The 19262-nt window shown below is 39.7% G+C and overlaps 2 protein-coding genes across 2 annotated transcripts; one reads left to right on the forward strand and one right to left on the reverse strand.

The window, feature by feature from the left end:
- The first annotated feature begins 1179 nt into the window (after positions 1 to 1179).
- ace2 (angiotensin I converting enzyme 2) lies at positions 1180 to 12350 on the forward strand. The gene is made up of 18 exons (XM_027011410.2): positions 1180 to 1362; positions 1898 to 2056; positions 2416 to 2509; positions 3214 to 3357; positions 4135 to 4247; positions 4423 to 4528; positions 5356 to 5453; positions 5653 to 5825; positions 7223 to 7449; positions 7568 to 7712; positions 8812 to 8910; positions 9342 to 9464; positions 10558 to 10736; positions 10825 to 10883; positions 11018 to 11118; positions 11226 to 11342; positions 11580 to 11774; positions 12248 to 12350. Exons 1-18 carry the CDS (start codon positions 1180 to 1182, stop codon positions 12348 to 12350), a joined length of 2418 nt encoding a protein of 805 aa, XP_026867211.2.
- Positions 12341 to 18383, reverse strand: LOC113578259. The gene is made up of 7 exons (XM_027011411.2): positions 18365 to 18383; positions 18056 to 18162; positions 17799 to 17895; positions 16408 to 16741; positions 15371 to 15493; positions 14948 to 15105; positions 12341 to 13899 (listed from the first exon to the last, which is right to left on the reverse strand). The coding sequence occupies exons 1-7, from the start codon at positions 18371 to 18373 to the stop codon at positions 13669 to 13671; spliced, it is 1059 nt and encodes a 352-aa protein (XP_026867212.2). The 5' UTR covers positions 18374 to 18383; the 3' UTR covers positions 12341 to 13668.
- Between the last annotated feature and the right edge of the window lie 879 nt (positions 18384 to 19262).

Below are 19262 nucleotides of genomic sequence, written 5' to 3' on the forward strand. Positions count from 1 at the left end.
GAAACAACATTGTGGTACCTTTGCCCATAAGAAGTGTACATTGGTTCACTACGTTTATAATACAATACAGGAAACAATGTAGTCACTATATATGGAATCTGAATTGTCCACTGAGAATTCAGACAACACTGAAAAATGGCTGGCATTTAAATGGAACAGGGCAGAGTCATGAGGGCTTAGGGGTGTGGACAGAGACGAGGCCTTGGACGTCGTAGAGTGAGCTAAACACCTGGAAATAAACTAAACCTGAAAAGTTCGTTGCTCACGGCTCAATTGGATAAGACACTGTGGGACCACACAGCTGTGTCTAGTTCACAGCTGGAAAACCCCCCATAAAACTATGAAAAGAAAAGAAATGAAGATGTACATGAAAATGTGTGTGTGTGTGCGCGCGCGTGTGTGCGTGTGTGCGTGCGTTTTGTTCCATTGTGTATAAATAAGGTATTCTGACCAACATCCAGACCAATTATCTAAATATATTCCATTTCCATTTCAAGAAATATATCTAGTTTATCTAATAATATCTAATTATCTCATATTGATTGACCGAAATACATTTTATTAATGTACCATATTAATAAGCTCTATTTTCCAAGCAATGTAATCTTTCATCTTTTTTCCTCAAACAAATAATGCCACACAAATATTCCTATAAGAAAACATCATACACCACTGACAGATACTTAACATCTTCTATTCAACCTGTAAATTGAAATTAAAGAAGCATTAAGTCATTTTTTCCAACTATTCTTCTTCACATTATGAAACAGCCATTATTATGATACCTAGTGACTTGGAAGTTTCAGAGATTCTGTACTACATCTATTTTATATATGACTGTCTCAAAGTGGGGGACCTGCTCTATGGAGCATAAATTAAAAAGCAATTCGATTCTTCATCCTATGCAAGCTGGCCTTTCACAAATAATAATAATAATCGTTTTCATAAATATTGTTGGCTACGTTTTGGTGGTAAAAATCACTTATTGCTACTTTAATGCTGTGATGTGAATTCTTGTGCAATGAACACGCACTGATAGTTCAGTTATCTTTAATTGCAGCTGATAAGGAGTGCCCATGTCGCTACTTTATGGTTCCGTTCAAAGGGTACGGAATCCGCTTGATAAAACGGTGAATTATCGGACTGGTGAAATCAGTGCTGGCGGCCACGGTGACTAGGATGTTTGTCTGGTGTCTCTTGGTTTTGGCTGTAGCCCCTGCGGCCTCTGCTCAGACCACGGAAGACAGAGCCAGAGAGTTTCTGAAGAAATTCGATGAGGATGCGACCCGGCTTATGTACCAGTACTCTCTGGCATCATGGGAGTACAACACAAACATCACAACCGCCAACTCAGACAAACTGGTGAGGGTGATATTACAAATGTTTTCGTGCCAGCTTGTGAGAATGGAAGCACACTCGTTTCCTCTTAAAAGCAGCAGTTCCTTTTAAAACAGCCAATGTTGACTAAATTTTCTCCTGCATTAACTGTCCTTTTCTATACAGTCATGTCTACTTTCTTTGCTAAACCATATGTCCTGCTCAACCAGAACGCTTACAATGTAGGTGATATAAATATAAACTATTTTGTACCGGTAGTCAATGACAACCAAAACTGACCAGTAAAGTAGTGTTGATATAACTCTTTTCCCCAGTTAGATTCTGCTGGATCCAAGTGAACATGGAACACAGTATGAGTTAAAGTGACCTGTATATTTTATTCTCTTGAACATTAAAATGTACGGATGGGGAACAAGCTTTTCCTCTCGCTGTGCTACAATTTCGTCTGTGCTCTTTAATCTACTTCATGTGTTTAGCATTGGCATCATAGAGACAGTGCCTGTCAAACCTATTTTAGTCTGACATGTAAACTCTTTCCACATGTAAACTGTTTCCACAGGCGGAACAGGGAGCTATCTGGAGTGAATTCTACAGCAGAGCCTCTAATGAGTCCAGTGCTTTCCCGATCGATCAGATGACTGATCCAGAGATCCAGCTTCAACTCAGACTACTCCTAGACAAAGGGTCAGGAGTCCTGTCTGCTGACAAGGCCCGTCATGTAAGATCAAAATTGCTAATCTATTGAAGCAGTAACGTTAATCTGGAGAAGCAGCACTGCTTACTAAGAATGTAGACCTCACCTCTAACTTTCCACTTTTTCGATCACTACCGTTGTCTGTGCCTGTTGGCACAGTTGCATTCTCTGCCTAGCAAATATGTATCAAGTTACAAACAGCGAGCACTAAAGAGATGTATGGTAGTCTGTTACATCCCTTACTGAATGCTTTTCTTTTTTCTCATCCTGTTAAAGATATTTGTGAAAGACATGAACTAATGCCAAAAATAATGCCTTTCTTTCTTTCTTTCTTTCTTTCTTTCTTTCTTTCTTTCTTTCTTTCTTTCTTTCTTGTGTTGCAGCTAAGCAGGGTCTTGAATGAGATGAGTACTATTTATGGCACAGGAACTGTGTGTAAAATTGACGACCCTTTCGACTGTCAGACTTTGGAACCAGGTAGCGTCACTGGAGCGATATCATGCAGCTCACAGTCATAAACCTGGTGGTTATTTTTTAATATTCCTGGGAACAAATTAGTTTCCTATAAAATCACAAATCTGTTTGCTATTTTGTTTTACTTTAAATCACTGCAAATGTACATCATTGTTTTATTAGAAATTGTCTATGAGCATTTTGTTAAATTGCACAGACATGTTTGTTGACTGGTATAGAGTAACAACTCCCTTTTTTGATTTTCAAAAAAACAACATCAAAACAGTGAAAGACTTCCCAACACCTTTACTGTGTAAAGGCAAAGTGCCTTTTGTGTGAGTTGATGTCTGTGTAAAAGCACATGTTTGTTTGGGATCATTTACTGTCTATTGTCAGGTTTAAAGATTTTGCCTCTCTCCATTTGAATGGAAGCCCACATGGTTTCTTCAGTAGTTTGCCAACATGAATGTCCACGTGACTGCTACTTCAGCTCCCTGGAGCATGGCTTCCTAGCCTCCATGAGGGCAAACCCAATAAAACCCACTAACTGCACAGCCTGGTGTCTAACACAGCTATGATGCATCTAATATAAGGCTCAGTGAATAACTAATCCACCGAATCAGGCATGTGGGCCCCCCGGGATTCTGCATATGCAAACAAATGCAAATGAGGCAAACGAGGAGCAGGCTCAGTGATTGGTCAGTGTTCGATTCTGTTGTGTGCTTCAGGCCTGGAAGCGATCATGGCCAACAGCAGGGACTACTATGAGCGACTGCATGTCTGGGAAGGCTGGAGGGTGCAGGTGGGCAAACGGATGAGGCCCCTCTATGAGGACTACGTGGAGCTGAAGAATGAAGTGGCCAGGCTCAATGGTAAGGCCCCTGCTGCCACAACACATGGTTCTGTGCTGGATCAGCACCTGTGGCTAGCTGGACCAAAATGAATAGCTCATTCAACACTGTAGGTTTTGTTTCAGGCCTGTTTTTTTTTTTTGCTGTGTTCCTGATACAAACCAAAAACCAAGCCTAGGGGTGGTATTATCATTCATATGTTTCATGAAGATAAAATTGAGTTTGTTAGGTGCCCCAGAATTTCATCAGCTCCCCCGTATACCTTAGTTACTAGGAGCGGTTTTTGTCCAAAGTCTTGCCTGATGTGGAAATGTAGACCCAGGCTAAACTCTGCCTTTAACCCAGGACATATTTAAACTCTACCCTTAACCCAGGACATATTTAAACTCTGCCCTTAACCCAGGACATATTTAAACTCTGCCCTTAACCCAGGACATATTTAGACTCTGCCCTTAACACGGAACATATTTAGACGCTGCCCTTAACACAGGACATATTTAAACTCTGCCCTTAACACAGGACATATTTAGACTCTGCCCTTAACCCGGGACATATTTAGACTCTGCCCTTAACACAGGACATATTTAGACTCTGCCCTTAACACAGGACATATTTAGACTCTGCCCTTAACACAGGACATATCTGCAAACAAGAGATGTTCACTATGACAGAGATAACATCACTGTCTTTGCCACTAAGAGTGTTTTTTTTTTTTATCATAGGAAAGGGATGTGTCATATGCAATCTGAGCTATCTGAGTGGCCATTTTGGCTCTAATTTACTGTGCCTTTATCAAAGATTATAAAGACCACGGAGACTACTGGAGGGCTAATTATGAAACCATAGATGAGCCCAAATACAGCTACAATCGAGACGAACTGATGACAGATGTGAGACGCATATACCATGAGGTACGGCCAGCGTGTCAAAACTATGCAGCTTAATTTCTTCCTGTATATCTGGGCAAGTGAACTCAGAATAAACCTGTGTGTCCTCTGCGATTAATATACGAACAATCGATGGCAAGTAGTAGACCAAGCCAGAGGGAAGCAGCTGAATTTCTAATGAAAATATTATTCTATCCAGATCATGCCTTTGTACAAGGAGCTCCACGCTTACGTGAGGGCCAAGCTGCAGAAAACATATCCAGGCTACATCGCCTCTGATGGAGGGCTTCCTGCACATCTGCTTGGTTGGTCTGAAGTCTAGAGCAGGGAACATCTATAGCCTACAATTTAGTCTAGAACAGGGAACATCTATAATATACAGGGAACATCTATAATATAGTCTAGAGCAGGGAACATCTATAGCCTACATTTTAGTCTAAAGCAGGGAACATCTATAGCCTACAATTTAGTCTAGAACAGGGAACATCTATAATATACAGGGAACATCTATAATATAGTCTAGAGCAGGGAACATCTATAATATAGTCTAGAGCAGGGAACATCTATACCCTACATTTTAGTCTAGAACAGGGAACATCTATAATATACAGGGAACATCTATAATATAGTCTAGAGCAGGGAACATCTGTAGCCTACATTTTAGTCTAGAACAGGGAACATCTGTAACATACAAATTAGTTTAGAGCAGGGAACATCTATAATATACAGGGAACATCTATAATATAGTCTAGAGCAGGGAACATCTATAGCCCACATTTTAGTCTAGAACGGGGAACATCTGTAACATACAAATTAGTTTAGAGCAGGGAACATCTTAGTTTCAACTTGGTTTCAGTGATTGCATTTATTTTGACCTTGGACCTTCCCTTTATTACATTGTTGTGTTCTTATCATTGGGTTATTACTGGTATTACTGGCATTCTATCTGTTATAGTGTTTTGTTTTGTTTTTTATTAATGTAAATAGTTTTTTTCACTTTGTTTTGCTGATCTGCACTTTAACATGAGACTGTTTCTCTAACAACAACAACAACAACAACAATAACAATAATAATAATAATAATCCACATTTAAAATTCTGAAAATGAAAAAAAAAAAAATGTCTTTTTCAGGTGATATGTGGGGGAGGTTTTGGACCAACCTCTATCCGTTATCGGTTCCTTTCCCAGACAAGCCAGATATAGACGTGACCTCTGAAATGAAGGCCCAGGTCAGATATTAAAGAAGTAATCATAAATCCACCTATATGTAATCAGTAGTTGGTTATCTCTAGTGCAGAGTTCTAGTGCAAATCAGATTTCATGTTTTGAATCCTGGCTCTAGATCAGTTATTATCTGTTCTATTCTTTATCAGTAATTGAATCATATAACTAAAATGTGATAAAAGACTGCTTCATGGTGGATACCAGGGCTGGAAAGAAAGGCGGCTGTTCGAGGAAGCTGAGACATTCTTTATATCTGTGGGAATGTTCGCCATGTTCAGTAACTTCTGGACAAACTCGATGTTGGTGAAACCTGATGATGGGAGCAGTGTGGTGTGTCACGCTACAGCATGGGACATGGGCAACAGAGAGGACTTCAGGTAAACCACCCATTGCCCTCTCTCCCACCTATCGCTCAACACTCTTCAAAAACAAATCACAAAACACAATTATATACATGTATAAATAACAGGGCTGGCAACATACATGAGGAAGCAGCATGTGTGAGCATCCTTTATTTGTTTCCTTATATGAGGATGGGGAGAACAGGTCAAAGAAGAAACACAAAAGAAACATAAAACTAACAGAGCACGGGTTGAAACAAAGAACAAGACCAGAAACAAAGAACTCAAACAAGAAACTTTCCATTAAGAGAGAACAAAATTACCACATTACTGTGGTCTCTTTGTGATTGTCACTTTTCACCGTCAACGCTCAACTCAAAACCTACCTCTTTTCTCAGTACTTTTATTCTTCTGTTTACTGATCATTTTCCCCCTGCGCTCCTGTAAAGTGACGTTGGCTGCACATAATGGGGAACAGAGGAGTATATACAAGTAAAGGGTGAAGGGCAGGATAAAGGGGTGGAGAACGGGAGGAGCACGGAACCAAAACAGAAACAAAAGCACACGGCGAATCTGACAGACTGGGTAAACAACCCAGGCAAGTTTTGCCAATGTCTCAATTGGCCCCTCCCTAAAATCTCTGTCTCCATGGTTACCCTGTCTCATGTTTTTATTTTGCTTTGCTTGTTTGTTGTTCTTGGCCTTGTTTAACGTTACCTGCCTTTCATTTGTATCATCTGGGTCTTGTTTAGCTCTCATTACACCATGTGTTTAAATCTCGTGTTTTCCCCTGTTAGTTTGCTGGTCATTTGTAATTCTCAGCCTCTATTGTTTTGCATGCCTCGTTTGTGATTGCTGGAGTTAGTTGTTTGAATTGTGTCATTCGTGTTGTTATATCCTGCTCCCTTTTTATGTTGCTGTGTTTCTGTTGTTTGCTATATATTCTCGGACTTTCTGTGTTGGCTCCCTGACCTTGGACTGTGATATCGACTGTGATTATGGATTTGCCCTTAATAAATCACCTTTCTCAGTGTATGCATCCGCCTTGTGTACGCTCCACGTTACAGCCATCTTTTTATGCAGGGCAATGCTTAAAAACAAAACCTTGCAAAAAGCAAATTTGCCAGGTTTGATTGCTATAATTAAATAAAATAAATCATTTATTAATAAAATGGCATTGCATGGCCAATAAGAGTAGAACTGTACAGTGAGCACAAATAAAAAATAAACACCTTTAACATATGCCACGTCACAACAAACCTGCACCCTTTAGTGGTCAGATCACTGTCTCAGATCACTAATACATTTCTAAGAGTCATGAAACAATGCACTGAGCACAGCATTGAACTGTGTCAGCTGCTCCTGGATAGTCGACTCAACTGCACAGCCATGAAAAATACCGTTCTGTTTTGATCATCCTTTCTCTTCTACAGGATCAAAATGTGCACCAAGGTGAACATGGATGATTTCTTGACTGCCCATCATGAAATGGGGCACAACCAGTACCAGATGGCCTATCGCCACCTGCCCTACCTGCTCAGGGACGGAGCCAACGAAGGCTTCCATGAGGCGGTGGGGGAGATCATGTCCCTGTCGGCCGCGACGCCATCCCACCTGCAGTCCCTGGGCCTTCTGCCCCCTGACTTCACAGAGGACACAGGTACAGGGACATGACAACGCACCTGAACAAAACATCTGTAGCCTTCTTTGCAACTTCAGCTCAATGTTGTCCAGCTGGTGTGAAAAAGTAGAACTGGAGACGTTGTACTTTCTTACAGAGACGGAGATTAACTTCCTGCTGAAACAGGCTCTCACCATTGTGGCCACGCTGCCCTTCACATACATGCTGGAGGAGTGGAGATGGCAAGTCTTCCAGGGCTCCATCCCCAGAGAGCAGTGGATGCTACGCTGGTGGGAGATGAAGTAAGTCTGAAACTCATCACGTTTAACCAGTGGCCAGAAGTGGAATGACTTCTGTGGCAAGAATAACACACAATTTAGAATTTATAACAGCCATGTAAACATGTCATGCTGACACTGTCATCATGACACTGCAGTTTTAGTCAAATTCTAGAACCCTGTTCAGTCAGGGTTCTCACCCAGTGAGCTGTGTACTACCTCACACACTGAACTGTGTAGTGTCTCGCCCAGTGAGCTGTGTACTACCTCACACACTGAACTGTGTAGTGTCTCGCCCAGTGAGCTGTGTACTACCTCACACACTGAACTGTGTAGTGTCTCACCCAGTGAGCTGTGTACTACCTCACACACTGAACTGTGTAGTGCCTCACCCAGTGAGCTGTGTACTACCTCACACACTGAACTGTGTAGTGCCTCACCCAGTGAGCTGTGTACTACCTCACACACTGAACTGTGTAGTGTCTCGCCCAGTGAGCTGTGTACTACCTCACACACTGAACTGTGTAGTGCCTCACCCAGTGAGCTGTGTACTACCTCACACACTGAACTGTGTAGTGTCTCGCCCAGTGAGCTGTGTACTACCTCACACACTGAACTGTGTAGTGCCTCACCCAGTGAGTTGTGTACTACCTCACACACTGAACTGTGTAGTGTCTCACCCAGTGAGCTGTGTACTACCTCACACACTGAACTGTGTAGTGCCTGCACAGTCATCGCTACCAGGAGAAAAAAAGTGGCTTGTTTGAAAGTGCTAGCATATACATATTAGATCTTTTATAATTGGACTGTTTATATTTTATTGCTAAGGTAAAATTCTAAGTGTAAATATATAATAAGTTATATTTCAAGTTCTGTGTAGTTTATATTAACATAGTAATGTCTGTGCTGTTTTGTCTGCTACATAGTTTATGTATTTGAAAGTTTTTTTGTAAAGCATCTTGGAGAGTGAGAAAGGGGCTACATATAAAAAACCTTATTAATGTAAATGTAAAATGTCACTTATTGAGTTGCTGGTAAAGGTGAAGTGGCTGTTGTAAAGTAGTTGTAATGTAAAACATACAAATCTGTTTCAATGTGTGCAGTAGTGTTGTTTCTATTGCAGGAGGGAGCTGGTGGGAGTGGTGGAGCCTCTACCCAGAGATGAGACATATTGTGACCCAGCTGCTCTTTTCCATGTGTCTGGAGATTATTCCTTCATCAGGTAATTACTCAAGAACCATGACCTGGTCAGATTTGGGCTTTTGTTAGTTTTGCCACTTTTTTAGGCACAGCTCATTAGCCATGTTAAATGAAAAATGAATGCTATACGACCATGCTATATGGTCATACTGTCGTGCTATACTGTCATAGTGTCATGATATACTGCCATGATATACTGTCATACTATACTGCCATAATGTCACGCTATATTGCTATGCTAGACTGTCATACGGCCATGCTACACTGTAATATATACTGTATATATACTGTCATGCTATACTATAACTGTTTGAGTTTGTATAGCTTTTAGAGTTGGTGACAGCGCATGTATATGAGTGCATTTGAGGACACAAGGAGAGCATGTATAACAGTACCACTTGCATATATAAACACAGCCGTCCGGAAGATCACAGCTTTTTTCTGGATGCACAGATACTTCACAAGGACCATATACCAGTTCCAGTTTCAGGATGCACTCTGCAAGGAAGCTGGCCATACTGGGCCCCTTTACAAATGTGACATCACAAACGCCACTAAAGCTGGAATCAAACTCAGGTACCCAGAATACTCTGTTTTCACAGCCACATTGCTTGGTGAAAAGGATTGTGGGGCTTACATACAGTACCAATCAAAAGTTTGGACACGCCTGACTGAATGTATGTTTTTAATAGTAAAAAAGGCATTTTAATCTAATGGACTATGCTTAGGTTTGTTTCTAAACATATATATTTTGGGAAAGGTGTAGCCTACATATGAGTTCATTTTGAACACACATACAATTTTAGATGTACCCTCAGCAGTTTTCAAAACTTTAGTTCCTCACACTACAAGAGCCCTGCATATATGAGAATGTCTTCACGACTGAGGGAAAAACGTCATGTGTGGCTGCCTGATGAAGGTGGTTAAGAGAACACCAACAGCATGCAAAGCTGTCATCAAAAATCTAAAGATCTAACATCTAAAGATCTCTCAGCTAAAATCTAGGAGATAAACAATAACAAAATTAGGTGTATCAAAACTTTTGATTTTTACTGTATATGCCAGAGGACAACATAGTTCATTAATGTACCAACAGTTTATTACTGTATCAAGTCGAAATCAAATTAAGGCAAATGCCAGCTGCTCTTTAAAAAAAATATGAAGAATGCTTTGAATGAAAGTTAAAAAGAAAAAAAAAACACAAAAAAATGTTTTGATTAACAGTAGTCCTTAATTTCATGTTTTATTATTGTAGATATTTGCAATTACCACAGTAAATTCCAAATATCTGTAAACTTCTGTACAAGTAAAGCCAGTATAGCCTAGACTGGATGCATTGGGCTGCAACATTTTCCTTCCATTACCAGTTATGAACAAGTGTGACAAAACTGTGTCTTTCCTGTTTTGTCAGGGTTTTAGCAAAAGCTGGAGTATTTGCATCACTGGACTGTTTAGTTACAGCCAGAGCCGTGGTTCAGCAGAACCCTGGTTCAAATTTGAGCATATCTGTGCGATTGCGCTACACTTAATTAGAACTGACGCAAAAGAAACCTAAATATAGTGAAACGAAGTACTGAAATTGACTAAGTGAAAATAGTGAGCTATTGGATGCTATACTGATACTGGCTGCAGAGAATGAGTCCAGGAGCTGGACTGTCTTTCCTCACAGGCAGATGCTGGAGCTAGGCCGCTCCAAGTCATGGACGCGGGCCCTGGAGCAGGTGTCGGCTCACACCAGGATGGATGCCCAGCCTCTGCTTAACTACTTCAGCACTCTGTATGACTGGCTGAGGGTTGAAAACCAGAAGACCAACAATCATCCAGGGTGGAATGTAGCTCATGATCCATGTGAGTTGCTGAAGAATTCTTGCCCTGGGTCATGTCAGTCTTCCATATCCTAAAAGAATTGCTAATTATACCTTTTGCTTATGCGCAGACTCTGAGAATGCCATTAAAGTGAGACTGAGTCTAAAAGCTGCAATGGGGGAAAATGCAGTGGGTGTTTATTTCTTCCAGATATATTTCTAGTATTTTTTAAAATCTAAATATCAAACTCATATATTGAATGAGTCTTTGAAAAGAAATGATTTTGAAACTTGGTCACAATACAAGATATTTTTTTCCCTCAGTACCCATGGAATGGCAATGAGCTGTACCTCTTCAAAGCCTCCATGGCTTATGCTATGAGACAGTACTACTTAGAGACCAAGGGTGAAGAGGCCAATTTCATGTGAGTATTTAACCATTTATTCAGTGTATTTCTGATTATAGTCTTTGGATCAAAATGTATTTGACTGACTTTTATTTATGTTGTTCCAATGAAATGGATGACTGCAGGTCAGAGAATATCTACACTTACAAAGAAACACCCAGAATCTCCTTTTATTTTGTGGTGACGCACCCTACCAATGCAAGCAGGATACTTCCAAAAGCAGAAGTAGAAGCAGCTATCTGGTGAGGCGGGTGATGTGGAGCAAGGTGCTAGTGACATCCAAGTCACGGGTTTGATCTGTATGGTATAGTGATAAATATACGTACCGTAATGTACGTGTACATCAGGCTCTCCAAGGCAAATTCATTTTGCAGTCAATGCATTTTGCTCACTTAGATAATGTTGTCGTTTGGTACTGCTAACTCGGCATTGACTTGGTGCGATTTCTCCTAACGTAATGATGAATGAATTCTACACAGGACGTCTAGGGGACGCATCAACGGCGTCTTTCAGCTTAATGATGCCACGCTGGAGTTCGAGGGGCTGCGGGCCACGCTAGCCCCGCCCACTGAGCAGCCTGCGAACATGTGGTTGGCTGTATTTGGCGGGGTGATGGGCGTGATTGTCTGCGCAGGGGCTTACCTCGTCATCACGGGAGCCATGACCAGGATGAGGTGGGTGTGGCAGGCCGGCGTGAACTTGCTTTGCCGTTCAGAGTCGAAACGCTGCGGTGAATTCGGAATAGTTTTGTTTGTTTTTTTTCTCCCGCCACTTGGATTGTTATTTTGATGGAGGCATTGGCGTAAAACAATGAACAAAATCGCTTAACAGCAAAAAAAACCAAAAAACAAACAAACAAACAAAAAAACTTCACACAGAGTACTTACGGGCTAACTAATAAATAATAATACAAAAATAGTAAAAAAGCTAGCTCATGCTATATAATGCAAATGTAAAACTGCCTTCATTTATTCAGGAGCTAACGCTAACTGGGTGCTTAAGTTATATATTATTAGCATTGTTGAGACATATGGAGTGATCTAGTGTAATTTGTATATTATGCGGCAAATAATTTAAGTTGCCATCTAAATGTGAATTTTATATCAGTGAAACAACCGAATGTTAAATCAATTATTTTGATGTACAGGAAGGCCAAGAAGCAAGAGGAACCTGAAAACCCATATGTTGAAGCGTATGAAGGAACTTCAAACCAGGCTTTTGAAAATGATAGTACACAAACTGGATTTTAATGAGCTTTTTAATAACTTAAATACAACAGCTAACCACCATGAAAGAAGGAACCATTATTGAAAAATTATTACATTTGAAAAGATAAACTCTGTCTACTCTAGTTTACTTATTGAGGAACAAATGAATTTCATGAACACCCATTTTTAAATATTTTATTATTTAAAGCATTGTGAAGAATTAAAATCAGTCACAATTTTGTGTTTTATATGTTAAAGTATAAAGTTCCTTATAGGTTGTGCTAGCATATTGTAAATGTTTGTCAGTATTACAGACAATGCACAAGTACATTTATCGTTGTTATTTTTTTTGTTTTAAAGGTATCAAAGCAATTCATGCCATTGTAAAACCTGTGACATTTGACTTGAAATATATAAAAATACAAAATGTTATTTCACAAGTAACATAGCAAAGAAAAACCCACAAAAAGACAAAACCATTGTCATTGTCTACACATGTCTACAAAAACAAAATGAAAAAGAATAAATTGTGGAATGATACACATGTATAACTACAATAGCAGTTAAAATGTACACATCAGCTCTTGACGAGACTAGGGTAGAAAGTGCCTTTGCATTCTGATCCAAAACATGTCTCATTGGCCGTAAATTAAATACTTACATCAGAAAAGTTACTGTGACTAAAGAAAGAATGTTGTGAGCATTGTTACTCGCAAAGGTAATGGCTTATAGAGTAAAATATTCCTTTACTATTATTACTCACAAAGGTAATGGCTTATAGAGTAAAATATTCCTTTATTATTACTCGCAAAGTAATGGCTTATAGAGTAAAATATTGCTTTACTATTATTACTCGCAAAGGTAATGGCTTATAGAGTAAAATATTCCTTTATTATTACTCGCAAAGTAATGGCTTATAGAGTAAAATATTGCTTTACTATTATTACTCGCAAAGGTAATGGCTTATAGAGTAAAATATTGCTTTACTATTATTACTCGCAAAGGTAATGGCTTATAGAGTAAAATATTCCTTTACTATTATTACTCGCAAAGGTAATGGCTTATAGAGTAAAATATTCCTTTACTATTATTACTCGCAAAGGTAATGGCTATATATAAAGAGTATTTCTTTAACTATAGCGAAAGATACTGAACTGGACAGATCAGTGTCAAAGGGCAACTTAAACCACAGCATTGCTTGTGATGCTGATGATAGGGTTACACCAATCAGAAAACATAACCCATATTTTACTGTGGCTGAATTCAGTTCTACTTAGGTCTACATATGCAAACATTTGAAATGGTTAAGACCCCATGCTTCTCCTGAATAAGCCGAACTGAGAAAGGGATAAGCTTGCTTTTAGCTCCATTTAGGATGGATGAAGAAGAGGAAGGAATCTTCTGTTGGAGGTTCACTTGGCCTCTTGACCATGTCCACGGTGTTGATGTCCACGGTGTGGATGAACCAGCCGTTGTAGGCAGCTGACTCAAATCGGCGACTTTCAGCATTTGCACACGTCATGTAGAAGACAAAGGGCCATGTAACTGTGTCATCTTTGAAGATTTTCTTCAGGTCTTTCTTATCACAGCACTGAAACATGAACACCGAACTTAGCATACTGGAATTTGAAGGTCATTGCTTCTTATTTGTAGGACAATGTTTGCTTAATTTAGTAGTCCAGGCTTTATATCATTTTGATGGTCTTTAGGCCTGTTGTAATTTTGCTTCCCAAGTTGAACAAGCATGGAATATTGTTTCTTTTCCAAAACCAGTCAAACAAAAAAGCTGTCATTAAATGTGTCATAATCATTGCCTACTCACCATTACAATAATGCTATAAATCTTAGCGCATATTAATGCCATGAACACAGACTGGGGTTCACACTTTGCCCAGTCTGTCTGTCCCCTCCATTTTGTCTGCCTGTCTAGTCTGTCACATTCACCAGATGCTTTTGTTTTTATTCTGGTTCTGTGCTCCTCCCCATCTTCACCCCTTTATCCTTCCCCACATATATGACTTTTTATTTTCCCTAAACCTAATTAGTCTGGTTTAGTTGTCCCTTGTTTCCCTTACTGGTATATATTCCCCTGTTCCTCCTGGACTGCAGCCAGGTACTAGCTGGCTGTTCTCAGTTCTGCTCTGTCTTGTTCTGCTCTTTCTGTATGTTAGAGTTAAGTTCTTATTTTTGTTCTCTCATTGTGTGATTCTTTGTCCTCTGTTTGTTTGCAGTCTTCTCCTGGTAAGTTTGTATTCCTACTATATTTGTTCACTGCTGTTTTCCCTGTCCTTGGAAATAAATAAAGGAAGTTTGCAAATGTATTCTGCTTCGTCATGTCTGTTTCCTGCCCTGACATCTCAACACCATCCATACTTTAAATCATTTACACCTCAGTTTCACAATCACCACTTCACTGCCTCATGCCTAAGAAACTACGAAAACTATATGCTTTTATGCAAACTCATCATTTGTTGATAAAGGTTTGTTTCTCAAGTCTGCTTTTGTGACCTCATCCATCCAGGGGGCCTTCAAGTCCTGTAACTTGAGTAATCTGACTAGAACTGTTCAAAACAGGTGTATACACTAAAATGGCAATTTTACTTACAATTGGTGTATGTTTGGTAACTTGAATAACATACCTCCAAAGTCAATATTGCTGGCTTATCCGGGTCCGTTTCATCTTTGGTGCATTTCAGGAAGTTATTGGTGTCTGTGAAATTGAGGACCACGGGACTACCTTTATAACGGGGTTGCAAATCTTCCATGATGTTTGACTTGTAGTAGTAAATCGTAATGTCTGAAAGGCAGGCAACATGCACACTTCAATGGTCATTGTTTTTCACATTATATGTCTGTGAAATACAAGAAGGAAAATCAGAAATGAGGTGAGGTATTTTCACCATAAACACTGCATAATTTGCTTTATAGTAATTGTACACTAATATATAATTAGTGCTGTCAGTTCCATTAACTGTATCACTGTAAGACTGTAAAACTATGGTGCTACTAGTGTTTGCCAGGCAATACTGTCATTTCAAATGAAAGAACAATGGTTTGTCAACCTGAGGTAGAATAGCTCCTGCAAAAGGTTCTCTTAACCGTCCCAGAAGTGATGGGTGTATGAGTCAAACTCTGGATAAGGAATCTTCCATTTGCACGACATTGCATTATATATTTTTTGCAAACTAAAGAAACAGAAGAAGAAAAGGTGCAGTTAGCATAATCACCATTACTGCACAGTAACGTCATGTATTTGCATTTAAAAATCTACCTTCATTTGTAGTTTACCATCATTAGATGGTAAAGATGTATAAATATGTAAATGCAATTTATAGCAAAAATATAGAGATTATAAGAATACAGCCAGAAGTAGTATGAATTACAGCATCCATGCCTGTGGGAGTATTAGTTACAGCGTTCCTACCTGTGGGAGTATTAATTACAGCAACCCTGCCTGTATGAGTATGAGTTACAGCCTTCCTGCCTATGGAAGCATTAGTTACAGCATTCCTACCTGTGTGAGTATTAGTTACATCATCCCTGCCTGTGGGAGTTTTAGTGACAGCATTTCTGGCTGTTTGAGTATTGGTTAAATTATCCCTGCCTGTGGGAGTTTTAGTTACAGCATTTCTGCCTGTGGAGCTTCTTAGCCAGAGACTATCAAATAAAGATTGCTACAATATTGAATTGTGCCTAAGACTTTTAGCATATACAATTCAGTGGGAGAAAACAGGTTTATTAATTTGACAAGAAAATATTTTAACTTCCTCATAAGTTAGGTTTTAACTCCTAGCATGATGTGCTATTAACATGGTACATGTGTTAATGAATAGCAGCATATAAATGCTTGCACAAAGCAGTCTCACTAAGTGTTCACCTTGTGGTTTACATCAGGCAGCTAATAACCTTTCCAGATATGTTTTTTTAGCATATTGAAACATGTTTTCAGCCAATCGTTTGAAAAGGCTGAACTGTTTTAATGCCTCTTATTTTATTCTCATTATGGAGTGGTGCTCAGTGAGTCATAGTGGTGACAGTGAGCTTTGTACCACAGTGTACAAAAAGGTTAAAGGTCATTTGTCATAGTTGTAGCCCTCACCTGACTGAACCTCACACTGCTTCGCGGTCACCACCACCTTGTTCATGCTGCAGGCAATGTCTGAGTCGTAGCCCCGTCCTGTCAGAACTGACACACTCATGTTAGTCAAGGACACCATCAGCACTTTGTTCTCCGGGAAACAATCATCTTCCAAATCGCTGCTCTCTAACTCTTCTTCCACTTCCTGTGAGGTTTCTTCCTCCTGCTCCAGAGACTCCTCTCGCACCATGACAAGGCTGAAGGACAAGGTGGTGTTCTCCTTGAAATACGTTTGTAAGGTGTTGGATTCCAGGCTTTCCTGCTGTTCCTTGTCAGTGCATGCTCCATGCAGCGTCTATGAACAGAGGGAAAACAGTGTCCAAATTTAAGATGCCATCTACAAACACAATCTGTAGTGCCTTTTTGTAATGAGTGGCAGCACAAGGTTACACTACACCTATATTTCAACTAATACACAGGTAACACAAAGCTAATAATATACAGCTAATTCCCAGCTAATATAAATAATAAAACACCCAGCTTATATAAATCTAATAAAAAGCTAATACAGGGTAATGGGGTGGGCAGTGTGCAGTGTTAAAGATATCTACAATTATTTTATGGAAATCAGATGAAATGGTCACTGCAGAGTGGGAGTGTTTAGGTGAGACAGGGAGTTGTCGTGGCATTATATTAGGCACCTCTGTAAAAGGTTAACTACAGCACAGGCTGGGACATAATGCAAATGTTGACCAGCAGGATAGACTTGTTTTTTTATGTAGCTTTTAAGAAATGGGTTGAATTAGGAAGTGGGTGGTCTTAAATTCACATGAGATGTTGGAAAATACAAACTCATACACACTAATTCCATAATCCCTTTTTACATTTCATACACATATGCGGTCTGATGAGTTGTTTCATTTCTCTATTTCTCTATAGCACTTTTTAACACTTCTCAGAATACAAAGTGAAGTGAGGTATTTATCCACCTAGCGTGCTGTGTATGTACATTTGTACATGTGTGTGTGCATGAACTCCAGACATCCCACCCTGCAAAAACTAATTTCAGGGTGGGACCATTTAGACCTTTTCCTCCAATCCGAAGCCGCCATTGCAACAACGGAACAGAGCCAGGCCAGCGGTGCAGCGAGGCACTGCTGCACCGAGTTCGTAAAGGAATGTTATTGCCGAATGAAGTGTCATTAAATTATGACTGTTATGACTGCCCATCTATATTTTTAGTATAGCATAACTGTCTCATTAGCCAAGCACATCAGTTTAGTAGCTAATTAGATAATACATGCAAATGTGATTAGACAGCTAGCTGTGTAATGTTAAACTTGTTATTAGCTAGATTTGACCCAGTTAACCAGAATGGGGAACTTTGACCAGAGCTGGGATGAGCCACTCACCAGCATAGAAGAACCAGATGTCAGCATCTGAGCAAACTCCTCTGGTGGCAAATCCTGTGTATCTACATTGTCAATCATCTGTACCATGTCTCTCTTCCTACAAAATGAAAAGTGTCAAACCAGTTATTACAACTTGAGTTATTACAACTTAATAATTTAAATTACTTTAACTGGCAGTTATAAAGGGCATTATATAATTACATGGTAAATATTATGAATACTCTAAACCCAGTCACTTTACGCCCCTACCACCTTACCTGGCAAAGCAACGTGCTTCATTTGTGAGAAGGTTCTCTACTTCATACTGGTGTTTGCCATCTACTACGCTGTGGAGCAAAGACACCCCTCCCCAAATATTTCTGCACTACAAAAGCACAGTTTAAATACACAATATAAACAAAAACTGAATCATTTTGAAATCACACTTATTTGTAAAGTGACTGAAGCAACTTGTATTAATGCTCAAGTAAGCCAAGACATCATATATCACCTGGGTGACTGATAAAAAAAACACAGACAGATGGATAGATATGATTAAGAATAGTATTTCTAAGAGTGTTCTGTACCTCTTCCATGATTTCCTCTTGGCAGACACAGACTGGCTTCACCACAAGATTTTAGTGTCATTTGTAGTAAGAGGAAGTTTGGTGGGGGTGGGGACATGGCATAATCCAATCGAATGATGATCTAATGAAATGATGACGAATTCTGAAGAAAGGGAAGGCCCTGACGTGGTACTAGGAACAAACACTTTCAGCGAGAGCCACAGAGACAATACGGCTATGTAAAAAAGGGGAAGCTAGGTTATGTGTGAAATCACAGGCACATAAGAGCCAGCACAGAGGGACTCAGACAAGGACCTACCACACCAGCACAGCTGGTCGTGTTATTGATTTAATGGAAGTTCTTCTTTTTCTGGTCTGTTCACTCAAATTACCAGCACACTCAACTTTTATTGTTCTTTTCCACTAATGAGTAAGGAACACTCCCTTTTAAGGCTTTTTCATCTTTTGAGCTGAACGTAAATGGAAAAGCCAGAGAGAGAGAAATGGAGTGCATGTGCACTAGTGCACAATCTAGTTTCACAGAGCGGTGTAGTGAAGAGACGACAGGGGTTAGTATCATGTGCATAAACTGCACTAGGTCAAGGAAATGTTACGGGAAGTAAAACCGCAGTTTCAGTTTGAGGTGGCCAGTAACTCCGGGGTAAAACCCCATATTTAGATCTGGTACCTGAGTAAAAGCTCAACATATGTACTGATAGATGTTTCTCATGTTCAGTATATGTACTGATATATATTTGATATGTTCAGTATACACTAATGGATGTTTGCCATGTTCAATACCCACTGATAGATGTTTGCTGTGCTCAGTATATGTACCTTGTCCTTTGAGGGGACACAGAGGCAAATCTTTTGTTTTTGTAAAAAAAAATCAGTTTGCACCATGCATGCACCATGTTTA

The sequence above is a fragment of the Electrophorus electricus genome, chromosome 21 (assembly GCF_013358815.1).
Source record: "Electrophorus electricus isolate fEleEle1 chromosome 21, fEleEle1.pri, whole genome shotgun sequence".
Classification (NCBI taxonomy): Eukaryota; Metazoa; Chordata; class Actinopteri; order Gymnotiformes; family Gymnotidae; genus Electrophorus; species Electrophorus electricus.

What these genes read in the sequence shown, in the direction of transcription:
- ace2 (XM_027011410.2), top strand. Translation starts at nt 1,180, where the DNA reads ATGTTTGTCTGGTGTCTCTTGGTTTTGGCTGTAGCCCCTGCGGCCTCT. An exon ending in TGAGACGCATATACCATGAG is followed by an intron (nt 4,248 to 4,422) that starts GTACGGCCAGCG and finishes TATTCTATCCAG; the next exon opens with ATCATGCCTTTGTACAAGGA. An exon ending in GGAGCCATGACCAGGATGAG is followed by an intron (nt 11,775 to 12,247) that starts GTGGGTGTGGCA and finishes TTTGATGTACAG; the next exon opens with GAAGGCCAAGAAGCAAGAGG.
- LOC113578259 (XM_027011411.2), bottom strand. An exon ending in CAGGAGCTATTCTACCTCAG is followed by an intron (nt 15,106 to 15,370) that starts GTTGACAAACCA and finishes CCTGCCTTTCAG; the next exon opens with ACATTACGATTTACTACTAC. An exon ending in CAGCAATATTGACTTTGGAG is followed by an intron (nt 13,900 to 14,947) that starts GTATGTTATTCA and finishes TTCATGTTTCAG; the next exon opens with TGCTGTGATAAGAAAGACCT.